Source organism: Corvus cornix, chromosome 2 (assembly GCF_000738735.6).
Source record: "Corvus cornix cornix isolate S_Up_H32 chromosome 2, ASM73873v5, whole genome shotgun sequence".
Lineage (NCBI taxonomy): Eukaryota > Metazoa > Chordata > Aves > Passeriformes > Corvidae > Corvus > Corvus cornix.
In genome coordinates this window covers 101918487-101932030 of record NC_046333.1, presented here as the reverse complement: position 1 = coordinate 101932030, position 13544 = coordinate 101918487, and the positions used below count along the sequence as shown (strand labels likewise).

Sequence of the window (13544 nt, the reverse complement as noted above, 5' to 3'; positions counted from 1 at the left end):
AAGAAAGGTGAGAAGCTTTTTGCACTTCTTCCTAGACGCCGCTCCGCAGTGCATGGCTTCACTTTCCCTGGGACAAGCCTGACACTTGGCAGATGCAGTTCGGTCCCAGGGGTGTCTCTGAACCTCAGTCTCCTGCAAAGTATTTCTCCTTACAGCAATGTTTTCAGACAACTGAAAGTGATACCCAAACACAGGGAGGGGTGAGGATGTGTTTAAGGTTAGCAAAAAGTTTATTGGGTAGAGTAATTCTTGGATTAAAATACTGCCCTTGGAAAGTGCAGTCAGGAATCTGTTGTGCATAACTCTTCCTTGTATGTTCGTACAGTTGATAAAAATCCAAAGGCAGTTTCAGATGTGTTTCAAGCTGCCTGTCACAGCCTTCCAGAGCAGCTGTAACTGGATTAGTAAGACATGGAAAGTATTGCAATGCTACCTGCATTTGATCATCTGAGTAATGATTAAAATGTTAAAGGCAGTCATAGAGGACTAAAGCAGGCTAGAAATTGCAAAGCTTTAATTTATTTTTCAGCTTGTTGCTTTTTTACCTCCACTGGAATTTAAAAGACAGCCGTAATCCGTACTCAGCCTCACCATGTCACATGCCTTTGGGTTAAGAGCTGGCAACCCTGAAAGCATTCAAGATGCAGGTTGGATATCTCAGTGCTGCATGCCAGACCTTTCCCGAGGAGTGACATTCCTCCTAGACACCAGGCTTGACCAGAGCTGTGCTTACATTACTGCTAAAGCCCAGCTATACTTTACAGTGCAGGCCTTGCAATTTGTTTGATGATAGCTAATGAAATGCAAACCATTTAGCAGTTTCGAGATGCGATTACACTGCTGTGAATTTTCAGATTCCATCAAAGTCCTGCTGAGGGTAATGGGAATGGGCCAGGGTGATTCAACCGTAAATCAAAAACAAAAGCGTGGCCAGTTCTGACAGTGGAAAGAAGAGCTGTTTAAATGTGCAGAAGGTGATCTGCCAAGTCAAAACCAGCTGCACTTTACAGAGCTACTGGAATGAATGGTCTCTCTGCATTTGTATTTTTTTTGTGACTCATTGATTATTTTTCTTCCCCTAAAGTTTAAACTCCGTCTTTCTACCTCAGGTTTGCCTGGCCAGTTGCAAAGGTTTTCAGTGCCTTTTTTTGGTATATAAAATATCAAATGCACTGATAATAAAGGACAGTTTTCTCCTTTTTCGTAATTTCATACCAAGTCAAGTGTTTTCAACTGTACATCTTTAATTCTTCAACAGTGAAAGCTCTGCTCTGAGCAAGACAAGGACCTCTCCTTCCTCTCTGCACTAGCACTGGCAGGAATCAAATGAGTAGAACAAAAAGTGGAATTTAACTTGGGAAATCTTGAGCATAAACTGGCTCCTCTGTTATTTCTCAGTTAGGAATGAATCAGCCAAGAGTGTCTGGTGGTGTGAATATGTAACAGGGAGCCAGGAATTGTTGCTTCTCTTAACAACGAGGAGCAGCCAGCATCCTCTCTGAGCAGATCATCTTCCAGGATAGTGGGACAGCTTTTTGACTGCACCCCGATGTTCTGTATGTTTCATCAAGGGTGGTTGGTAGGTCAGCTTTTGGGGAGCCTGACACAAATGGGCTCTGAGGAGCAGATGCATTCCTGCTGTGAGATGCAGGGAAGTCCTGCTGAATTTGATGGAAGCCGCATGAGCTGTGGAATCAGTTTCTGGCTTATGGGAAAGGATAAAGACTTGTCAGGTCCAAATGTTTCTCATATTATTATTGAAATAACATCTTCTTTGCCTGGGGATTTTTGAGCACTTAGTATTAATACCCTCCAGGTTGCTAGGGCTCATTCTTCTTCCGATCTGTAATACTAACTCATGTTAAACCCTGTCAGATTTAATGAGACCTGTCTGTAGCTCATGTCTCAGTGACTCTTAGTTATTGTGAGAAATGTTTTGAAGGGACAGACATTTTTAATTTTTAAACATTTTTACAAATTCAGACTGTAAATTTGATTGAATCCTGGCTTTGTCCAAGCTGTTGAGAAAGCTTCCTTCCGAAGGAGCTGTGTGTGGGATCCCTATTTATATAGAGGTCAGTTCTCCATTGCTTCTTAATGCAGATTTTTGTGGTGTATCTCAACCTTCCTTTAAAGCTGAAATGGGAAGTTAGTCATGAGATCTGTGGTGGTTACAAGCCAGATGTTATTTTTTTCTTTTTTTTCCTTACTTTGCAACTGGAAGGGACAGAGGGCAGTTTCTTCAGTATGTTCATTCTTAGGGTGCCATTTCCTCATGTGAAGTGCTGCCTAGTGTTCTTGTTTGGTTTGTATTTTCAAAATCCTAGAGTCGTAAAAGGATTTTTATATGGTTTATCTAGTTTTACACATACTTGGGAAGCCCTGTGTGTTAACATAGCACAAAAAGACTCTGCATAGTCAAGACTAAAAAAGCTCTTGCAGCAGTGTGCATAATTACAGGGCTGCTGTTTAGTCACCAGTCATGATATGTGTGGATTTTTTTGTGAATTCAACATTCATTCCATTTTAGATGTAAAAAAAAAAAAAAAAAAGACTTTAAGAGATTAATTTACTCAGCACAGTAGGGCTTGACCCTGAATGTATTAAAAGCTATTATAATATCAAGGCTTAACACTAACAGCCTAATCAGGGATGTGTTTACAGGGTACTATAGATGCCTCCAATTTGGAAAAGTGCTTGGAGGACTAGGCCCTATGTGCAAAGATGTAAATGAGACATCCAGATTTAAATTAAAGAACTAAATTTTTCTGCATTAGCTTTTTCTGCTGGGATAAATGTGTTTGGAACAATAGACAGAGGAATATACCAAATGCCTATTTGTAACGGGAAAATGGTTTTCTTTTTTAATATATTGCTCATATTAAACTATTTTTTTCTGCTTTATTTTTTTATCTCCCTGTAAGCTGCTGCAAATCAGCCAGAAGAAATCAGCAGCTCAGTTGTTGTTTGCCTGCAAATGAGTTGCCAGCATCCTGTAATGCTGCTAGCTTGAAATACAGTCTCATCTCCTTTACGGTAATGAGAGCTGAGGAGAGCCAAGTGGGGTGGTTCCCCGGGAGCAGGAGTGTGGGTGGAAACCCTGTTTTCTGTGGCATTCTGGTCTCCGTTCTGGTGCTCTTAAATTCCTCACACCTAAGTCTGCTGGTAAGGGATTTTGAAAGAACAGAGAATGTATTTTCTGAGGTTAAAGGGTAAAAATCTGGAATTAGTCATGCTTGCATTGGTTCCTTCTCTTTATCAGAAACATCTGATACAGTTTCAGATTTTTAAATCCATTTTGCTGACCAGGGGAGATTCTGAAGTTGTAGCTACTTACTCTGGTGAACTAATTAATTGTGCCTCACTTATTGTGAATTACATTTCTGCCTCTTTCCTTCCTCCCCACACCACCCACTTTGCTTATCTCGCTACAATGTGGTTTGTAACTGATATTTTGTAAGTGTGCTAGGAGGCTTATGAAGAGGAAAAGGAGAAAAGCAAAATATGTAGTTGGTTCCTTAAGTGACTTGTGAAAACCTTGATTCACAATAATTATTTTCTATTTATTAATTTCTTGCCCCTTCTTTCCTGGGTTGGTATGCTCTTTATCGTGATGAATCAATGAGTATAGTGCTGAAGCCCTTGGGTTTCCTGTGAATGAGGATTTTTCTGAAGAATTGCAGGATCTGTTCCTTCGAGTGTCAACATAACTCCTTGAGGGCATGTTCTCAGTTTCTGAAACTTGTTCAATCCACTTTGCTCGGTGCTGCCGTGACCTTTTGCATAAGCCAAGATGTTATATCTTCATGTATGTTTGATGTCACATGTACACCAACATCAAGTACAACAAAACAGAAAAAGAGATTAGAGGGTGTAATAGCAGAACTCTGAGAACTGGAAAAATAAATTTCTGTATGCCTGAATGTTACCCAGCCATGCGGCTTGAAAAATCTTCTATAATTCTTTAAAAAAAAGAACAAAACAAGGCAGATCATCCCCGTCAGATGTTAGAAAAATGGCTTTATGTAGAGCAAGACCATATAGTAAGGTACAAAGCAGATGGTTGCAGGAAAGGTTTATACAGCCTTAGCAAGGAGGTTTAATTTCAATGCATTGCTGAGAAGCAAACACTTTTTCTACTTCTTTGAAGCAACAACTCTGCTTTCCTTGTCTTCTGTGAGAGACTTGAAAGATAGTTCCCTGTTGTCAGTAAAAGTTAAGGTGTCATTAGCTGTTTTCAAGTTGTTGTATAATGTTTATACACTGTGATTTGCTTTGCTTTCAGGCAGGTGAATGTCTTGATTGATGGGTGTCAGTACAATTTTCAGTAACATGGACTGAACACTGTCTAAGTAGTTTTAAATCCCATGCTGGAATGATAATCACTGCCTTAAGTAGGAAGCCTTTTCTATTTTACTTCCTTCCCCTCTATGCTCTAATTATACTCTGGTAGATGGTGGTTTGCATCCTCCAGGCAACAAAAGGAAGCTGGGAGTGCTTGTTTCAACTGAACCCCCCTGGTGCAATAAATTGCCTGGCTTCTGGAAAGCACCAGCCACTGGCTGCAGCAGTGCTTGTCCTAAAAGCAGGTTTGCTTGTGGTCCAAGCCCATTGGTTTCACTCCAGTTACTCGAGGGGTATATTTAACCCTCTTGGTAGTGCAAGCAACTGCAGGAGCAAAGGGTAAGAAAGCCTTTAGGCTTCTGGAGGGCTGTTGGTGTGCCTGGCATATGCTTAAGTTTAACTGTGCTCATTGTGAGATGCAAAAGGAATAGAAACTTTGAAAGGTCCTTTAACGTTATCATGAAACATTAGTCAGAGCCACGAACTGAAAGATGAAGAGGTTCCAGGAAAATGAGCTAAGCTTTAATCCATGCTTGTGGATGTCACGTCCCTGCCAGAGACCAGGCTCCTCTTGTAATTGCAGCTGCAGTTCTGAGTGACCCGTCAGGGGAGCTGGAGGAAGCAGATGAAACTAAAGCATCATCAGGTCACCGGAACCAATGTCTAGTTTCGAACACAGTGGAAAAAATGCTGTCCCCACAAGAGGGACGTGTAATTCCTCGCAACCAGTGGGTGGTAATTCTAGTTTCTCTGCACCATTTAAAATCTGGGAAAAGAATTAGATCCTCAATTTCAGGGCAGAGGAGTTTTTTAATTTTATTTTTTTTTACTGTGTTCTGCCATCCTGGTGTAGTAATTATAGAGCAATATCAGCTGGAATTGATAATGAAAGCAAAATTTGGGAATAGTAACAGGATGTGTTACTGCTATTGATCAAAGGCTACAGTGGTGTTTATGAACACTGCTCCTCTCTTTGATCTTTTTTTCCTATTGATTGAACAGAGTAGATAAACAACTGTCTGTGTAGCATGAGCATTTATTATGGCTTTTAAGCTGACTAAGGACAGCTTTGAATTAAATATGAGAGTTTAAATGATAGTTTTCTAATAAGTGCTGTCTGTAGACTTTGGCGTGACAATATAGTTTCATGTATGAGTGGTGAAAGGAAATGTAAATACAGACATTCTTTTTCTTTCTTATTCAAAAAGAAGACAACGTATCGCAAAATTGATTATAGGAGAGGCAGAAGTGCTATTTTTGATGTGTAGTTACGTGGGGGCAAAAGCTGCTTTTTAAAAAATATATAGTTATGTGTGTTGTGCTGTTAACAAACTATTGTATTGGCATTTTTCAGGAGTGTTGTGTAAATTAGTCATCTTAAAATGTGGATACAAATGGAACTACAGTCTGGTAGTTCTGCAATCACTTCAATGAAATTAATAGAAAACTTTCTATTGACTGTTTAATGAGTTAGATTGGACCCTGGGCTGTCATTGTTAATGTCTTGGAAAGGTCAAGATCGATTTCCTGGCATCCTTTTTGTCTCTAAGGAGGCTCTTTGCAATTCTTTGGAAGACTTAGCAATATTGTTATTCCTCTTCTTGATAATACTCTGTATAATTTGAGTTCTACCTACCATCCAAGGCTTTGGGCAAAAACAGACAGACTGAAAAATGCTGCATTTTAGGGAAGTTGTTTGTATCTTAAATGCCTAAAATAGTATTTCTGCATGATTGCAAGTTTTCTCCTACCCCTTCAGGTTATTTTGAATTTTATTCTGGTGCTGTACTGCTCTTATTTTTCCCTACTGATTTGGTGTATTAAAAGAAAAAAACCAACAAACTATTCCTGCAAATGGAATCAGCCTGCCATGTTGCAGTGTAGAAAGTAAGCTGTGTTGTGTTTAAAGTAATGCTCTTTCACTGCAATCCTCTAACATGGGATGCACAGGGAGAGCCGCACATCTCTGGGGATCCAAATCTTTGTATTCCTACCTTTTCAAAACCACCCAAAGCTTCTGCAAAGTTTCCACCAAGTGGGCTTGTTCATCTTGCTATGGAAAGGTTATTTCCACTAAATCAGTGCTGTCAGAGTGCTAAAATGTTGGTGTTATTAGTCTGTTTTGGAAGCTTGCTTGGGCTGGCCTTGCAACAGGCCTGAATGAGATTGTTTCTCTGACTCTGCGGGTAATGCGCCGTGTGTTGGAAAGCACGGGGTTTGCTTGTACAAGCAAATGGCCATGCTGGATGGACTGCAGTAACTTGCAACAGGAATATAAAATCCACCCAATAAAATAGAAGGCTTGGAGAGAAGGGAGTCCTGGGAAGAGGGCCAGGGATATTCACTCACAATGCTGATGTTTGAAAAGGACATGTCCTCACTTTTCTTCTGAAATGTGTGATGTGCCCCGCTTGCCACAAGACAGGAAGAAAGAGTCAAATATTAATTCTTGAAAATAATCAAGTGAAGTATTGACATCTAGGGTCTCCTAGATATGACTTCATGACTCACTGTCATGCTTTCTTTGATTTTCAGGATACTGGGGTTGGGAAATCGAGCATCGTTTGTCGGTTTGTCCAGGACCACTTTGATCATAATATTAGTCCTACTATTGGGTAAGTACCACATATAATATCACTTCAGTTTTCACTGGTCAGTGAGGTTTCAAATCAGATCCTTGAGTGATTTAAGTCCTAAGGTCCTACAGCCAAAACAGTCCAAAGTGGGAAGCTCTTGACAAGACAAAAACCAAAACCGCACAACCCAAGAAGCTGTGATCTGCACAATGATCAGGTCATCCCGAAGCTGAGTAATGGCAGGAAGACCATGGGAAGCCCTTCAGGTATCCTTGTTGAGTGCCCTGGTAGGCTCTGCTGGAACATGGACAGTGTCTGTTTCCACATATGGATGGGCTTCTGTCTAAGTTTAGGATGTGTCACATTGTCCTTTCTTAAAATAGGGACAATGCAATTTAAACTAAGTATGATTAATTTATACTGCTTCTTTAAAAAATACTAAGCTTCCATATATCAGACCATCAGAATCCCAATAGTCCTGTAGTAGATTCTAATTCAGTTTTTTTTTTCTTTTAGTATCCTAGAGACAAATCTTCCAAGTCCAGTGCGACCTGGAAAATTTTTAAAGTTATGGATCTCTTATGGGAAAGGAAGCTACTATGGAATGTACAGAAAGGAGGAATTTGGGGGGAAAGGGCTCATCTGTCGTCTGTGAAGGATTGGTATTGGTTGCTGTGTTGTTCAGAGGGTTGAATGGTACCTTCTGAAGCTCTGCCTTTCAGTGCATGGAGGAGTCTCAGCTGGAAGCTGCACGTAGAAGTTCCAGGACAGTTTTGGATTCCTGAATGTAATGGATAGGGAAAAATGGACAAAGAGAAAGGAAGCATGTCATGAATAAAATTACTGGCTGAAGGATACTTGTTTGCAGTGAAGGAATTGATGGCAACTTGAGTGGGTTTTTCTTTACTTCTAAACTGTTAGCAGCCCTTTTCCCCAAGTAGTTGTTGTTGCTAAGTAAATGCCTTCAGCTCAATTTGGAAAACAATTTTCCTCTGTTATCGTAATTATGAAAACCAAAGGGATTTTTTTTTCCATTAGGAGATTAAAATGTGAAGGCTAGTTTCACACAGGTGATATTGTTTGTCTACACAGATACGGGGTTTTTTTTCTTCCAAGTTATTCAACTATTTAAAATATATAATCCTTGCAATCAACAGTAACCACTGTGGATCTATAAAGTTCCTGTTTTTGAAGCTGTGAAGTGTTGCTTATTGGTTTGAGAAGGAGAGTGACAACTGAGAGAACACACCCTGAAAACAACCAAAGAAATGCTGCCTTTTTTTTTTTCCTCCTTAGTATTTTCATAAGCAATGCAGCATTGTTAAATTCAAGCAATTTGCAGATGGCTGTATATGAGAACTCCGGTATATCATTCTCAGGAAGTGTTTTGTTCAGTCACATGTCATTTGATGTCATTTGGTGCTTTTGTAACAACAGTGCATTGTATCAAATGCATCTTTATGGGCCAGGAAAAATGTTACCACAACAAAAATGGTTCAGCAGTACCCAGATAGGATGGGAACAATAGAAATCTGCCAGAGTTTGGCAGTCCTACCAGCTTTCAAATGAACTGCTGTAATATAGGAAAAGCCTGTACATTTGTAACCTTTCATAAAAGAAAAAGCTTTGAAAACATAGACATTATGGAAAATAAAAGAAACTACAAAGACTTATTCATCCCAGTTGAAAGGGAAAACAACTTTCTTGCATTTGTTTACCACGTGCACTCCAGCAGGTGGCTTTTCTGTTCCCTGGTGATCCAGTCTCATATGTTAAAGTGAGAAGTGGCACATGATGCTGTCTGTTGCCTTTTTCTCGGGTTCATATCGCCAAGAAGATGGAGCTAACAAGCAGCAGAAGCCACATGTAAATGGCAGGAGCATTTGTGTTCCTAGATCCATGAACAAAGTGCCCTCTGAACTTCATAGGCTTTTCCCTTCTTTTAAAAAATACATCTATAGGTAGCATATGCCCTGTCTGAGAAAAGGGAGACTTCTACTTCTGCAGGCATTTTATCAAGGTTCTGGGGTTTTCCCCATATGCAGTCTAATCCAGCAGAACTCACTAGAGTCTACAGGTTACATATTCATAGTGTCAGTTAAGTTACACATTTCTCTTTCTTTCTCCTTTTCAGAGCATCCTTCATGACTAAAACTGTGCCCTGTGGGAATGAGCTTCATAAATTTCTGATCTGGGACACAGCTGGTCAGGAACGGGTGAGTATCAGTTTGCAGAACGCTTTTATTATCCTGGTCTCTCTGATGTACTTTTTCTAAACCTTTCATCTTCAGAAGACTTTGTAAGTATCAACCTCCTGAATCTTTGCCAGGCTCTGCAATGCAGGTGGTCAGCAGGCACCAACCATGTAGGTTCCCTTTTCATGGATGGGGAGAATGCAGAGACAGGCTGACCATACCACTTACCTAAAAAAAACCCTAAACCATGGTGTGAATTGTCTGCCACCTTCCCCAAGGCAGCTTGAGCAGTGCCCCAGCAACATCCATTTCTCCCCTGGTTTCATCAGGTTTGTGTGTGGCAGCTCTCATTGGCATTGGAAAGGCTTTGACTTCCAGCCCGTGGGCTGAGGGTGGTCTGAACTTAGGTGGTGACTCCGGGGTTCCCTTGGATTGGGACATTGAATAGGGGCATGGCTTTTGTCTCCTGTTATTATTTTGGAAATTACCACTGGCAACCTGAACTGCTTTGGATTTTTGTCTTGATGTTTTTTGAGTGTCTGAAGTGAATTGCTCAGATCAAGCAGCTTTTCCTTTGACTTTAAAAAAAAAAAAAAAAAAAGCCAGAATGGATTTTTGGGTATTAGTTCATCTTGACTGTATGTAAGTCTGGCTGATCACTTTTTTTCTTTTAACAGCCTCAGTGGCAGTAGTATGCAGTAATAGACTGTAGAGCTGTAGGTCTCTCTTTAATATATGCCCATGTTTGCCTTGAGAAATTTGAGAGAAATGGAAAAACTTATGTGCACTCCTGAAACATCTTCAAACTTGTGAAATGGCACAGTGTCTCTTCACAGGGAAATGTAGCTGTGCTCACATTAGGCTGGGATAAAAGGAGATGCTTATACAAACTGGGATGTCAGTCCTGATGCATCCTACTGTATTCTTCATACCTTGTATGTGTATTGTGGGCAAAGAAGATTTTTGCTGTTAAGTGCAGGAAATGCTTGTGCTTTTATTTAGAATGCACAGCATGAGGTAAAGTGACCCTGATGAAATCTGTTGGCTCATAACAATTCAGTATGTTATTTATGATGGGAAAATGGACCTTGAAAAACATTATTTGGAGTATAGCCTAATTCCTTCCCTTGAATCTTGTTTGTTCCATTTCTGCATGGTCTGGAGCTGATAACTGACTAATTATTGCAAGAGGTAGCAAAAGTTCAGTTTTCTTTCCCATGGTTTCAGTTTCTTTGCTTATTCTCCCCGTTTTCCCTCTACTGCCCTGCTCTCTTCGCTTTTTCTTTCCGTTTTAGCACTTTATACACAAAACTCAGTTAGTTAAATTTTGATAAAAGTATTCATCTAATTTCCTATATAGTCTAAGGACTCTCAAAGCCCTTTAAAAATAGGTGAATAGTAATATTTTCATTTACTGAATGCCTCATTTGAGGCAGGAAGTCTGGGACTGAGCTCTGACTCTTGGACACAAAATCCATCCTTCCCAACTAGTCCATGATGTTTCCTCTCAAATTTTTTTGAGTCATCTTTTTTCAAACATCTCCTTTCTTTTTTTTTTTTGTTATGTGTGTCAAACCAGTAGTGAGCAGTGAACACCACACTCTGTTAGATTGCTTAGAATCTCTTACAGATAAGACATGTTACGGGTTTTCATTAATTAGTAATCAGGAATTAGTCCAGGGACCATCTTTTTATTCTATGTTTGCAAAGTGTATTCCCAGTCCTTCACTAGGACTAGCAAAATGGAGTGATATAGTAAACAAAGTTAATTGGTGTTGAGTTCTAGCTACAGAGGCAGACAAGTTTCCCAAGGTGAGGTCCATACTGGTCCAGGTCGTTCTCTGTCCTAGAACATTCCCATTTTACAGCTAAACACATGATGCTTCTCAATATCTTACTTTAATCAGGGATTTTTGGTTGCTTTGTTTTGTGTTCCTCCTTCTGATCTGCTCTTCAAGAACAAATGTCTCCCCCCTGTTAAATTCTTTCTCATTATCCTCTGAACAGCAATGATGACCCAACATTTCCAGCCTATCCCAACCTCTGGGCCTATTGCTGTTTTCACAGTGTGCTAATAAATGTCTTCTGAGTGTTGTTTCTACTTTGAGAGTTGTCCTTCCCTTGTTCTTCGCAATTTTTGTTGAGGCTTTGTGTTCCACTGTTGAAGCCTGGCAGTTTTGTCAGTCTGTACTGATGAGAGCAGTGTTTAGGACTTCCTGCTCTTTCAACATTGCCCTTGTTTGTCTTTGCTCTCCTAAATGCAAAGCCAGGCATAGGCTTGTGCTTATTCTGGAGTCGGGGTGCTCTGTGCTTCCCCAGCTGTGCCAGCTCTGTCTATGTGCTGATGTGGAGCCTTCACAGCAGGAGAGCCCTGGCTGAGATTTAACTGAAACCTCACTTATGCCATGAAAATGAAGCTCAAACTTTAACTGTGGTAGAGCAGGCAGACAGAAACAACAAAGTGGCACTTCCATGATCCTCGTTTATGAGTTTGTCCTTTTTAATGAGTTTTTGCTTCCCTGTTTGTGATTTTCTCTGGGAAACTGCTAGCTTGGAGTCAATGCTGCAGAGTGACAATAAGACAGCAGAAAATGGGGATTGAAAGCATTTCTGTCATATCCCTGGTGGGAGTGAATGCTGAGCGTCCTTCTTAAGAGGAGACCCTGGAGAGGGGTGTGTGGCTTGTGGTGAAAAATTCACATTGTACTTGATTACAAAAGGAGAGAGAGCTTCTTAATCCTTTTACCTTGGTTTTTTTTTTTCTTTCCCTTTCTTTTTTGACTAGAAATAAACAAACTGGCAGCACACTTCACAAAATCCTCCTATCTTCTGTGCCTAAGTACTGGTCTCTTTAGACCTGGTTGCTTTGTGTTGGTGTACTATCCAACCAACTCTCTTTATTTTTTTCTTCACAGTCACCTTCCCTCCACACCAGTATTTCTCAAATGTCACTTTTTCCCCTCCTATCTCACGTTTTCCCCATTAGCTTTGAATTGTTGCCACAGACTTAGGGACTTACAAGCTCAACAATGATGTTGTTGTTAGCAAAGATTCCCTCCCCTAACAAGAGTCTCCTTGCAAGTTAGTTAATGATATTTTTATTAGCATATATTTTGGTTCATGGTGCCCTAAGTAGCTTCTAATTACAACGCTTTGTTTGAATACCTTGGGTGGCTGCCAGCTTTCCATTTTGCCAGCTGAGGAATATTGTAGCAAACAGGGGTCTGAGGGCCATGTTTCTAGGGCAGGAAAATTTATCTCTGTCCTTTTAAAATTTACTTTGTTGAACTCTGGGACTTTTAATTTTATTTAATAGAAGAAGCCTCAATTACTTGAGCCCAGTTTAAACCTCGGTAAGAATTATCCTGAGCTGTGAGCTTTTTCTTTTTTTGTTTTTAACCTTCTCCATTTCCAGGAAAAGGCTGACTGATGACATGTCCACAGCTCTTTATAGCTCCCTCTTTTCTGAGTGGCAGTATTTGTCCTGGTGATTCAGAGACAGTGTCACAACACCATCTATCAATGACTTAATTATTTCCACAGGCAAGACGCAGCCTGAATTTTGCTCTGTGGTGTTATAAGGGTGGCTCTGATGGTCTCCCACAGCTCAGTCAGAGTGGGGGTGGTTCACTGTGTGTGGTGTGAGGACCTCCCTGCAGTGAGCTACCTCTTGCGTGCTGCAAATGTTGACAGGTGATTTGGTAGTGTGAGAGCACAAGTGGCATTAGAGCTAGCAAGAATATATTATTTTTACTATTTTCAGAGTGAGCATAAAGCACGGTAAATCATTTAAGGGATGCATTTAAATGTGTTTTTTTCTTAAGCTTCAGCAAACTTGCAGCATGTGTAGCTTGACAATGAGTCATGGTTTTGGTGTAGTGTCTTTTGCATCCTTTGTTTAATGACTGTAAACTTCAGAAGGGCTAAGCACAGGTCACTTCTGTGGTGTTGCAAAAGTTTGTTGTTTGCTTATTTAAAATATCTTTAAAAGGTTAACCTAAAATGTTGAGATTTTCCCTTCTTCAGCTGAAGAATTCTTAGACATTGGAAAAAAAATGGTCACTCTTTTATATGTATCTATATATATTTAATCTTCAATTTAACTAGCAGAAAATACCTGTAGATCAGAGACAGACAGATCTTTCCTGATTTATTCTGCTTTTAAATCCTGAGAACTGGACTTCCAGCCTTCAATCATGTAAGGAAAACAACTCAAGGTTTTAAAATGCTAAATGGTATCTGGAAGTGGCTTTCATGCATAACATTTTTCCCATTTGCTCTTTGCCAGCTGAGAATGTCAGGAATTTTGTATCCCTCCCTGTTCCAGAAGCTTGTGTTTCAGGATAATCTGTTTAATGCTTTTGGGTTTTGCCTTTGCTTCTGCCTCTGCACCACCACAGTTTTCTGTTTGTTGGCAGCCACTGCCTTG

The 13544-nt window shown here is 40.1% G+C and overlaps 1 protein-coding gene across 1 annotated transcript in view; it reads left to right on the top strand.

Annotated features, from left to right (window-relative positions):
• The window catches only part of RAB31 (RAB31, member RAS oncogene family), a 66751-nt gene that overhangs the window by 20099 nt on the left and 33108 nt on the right, over positions 1-13544 (top strand). The window contains exons 2-3 of the mRNA XM_039548690.1: positions 6880-6959; positions 9055-9136. Coding sequence (XP_039404624.1) covers positions 6880-6959; positions 9055-9136 — 162 coding nt within the window. The remainder of the gene's footprint in view (positions 1-6879; positions 6960-9054; positions 9137-13544) is intronic.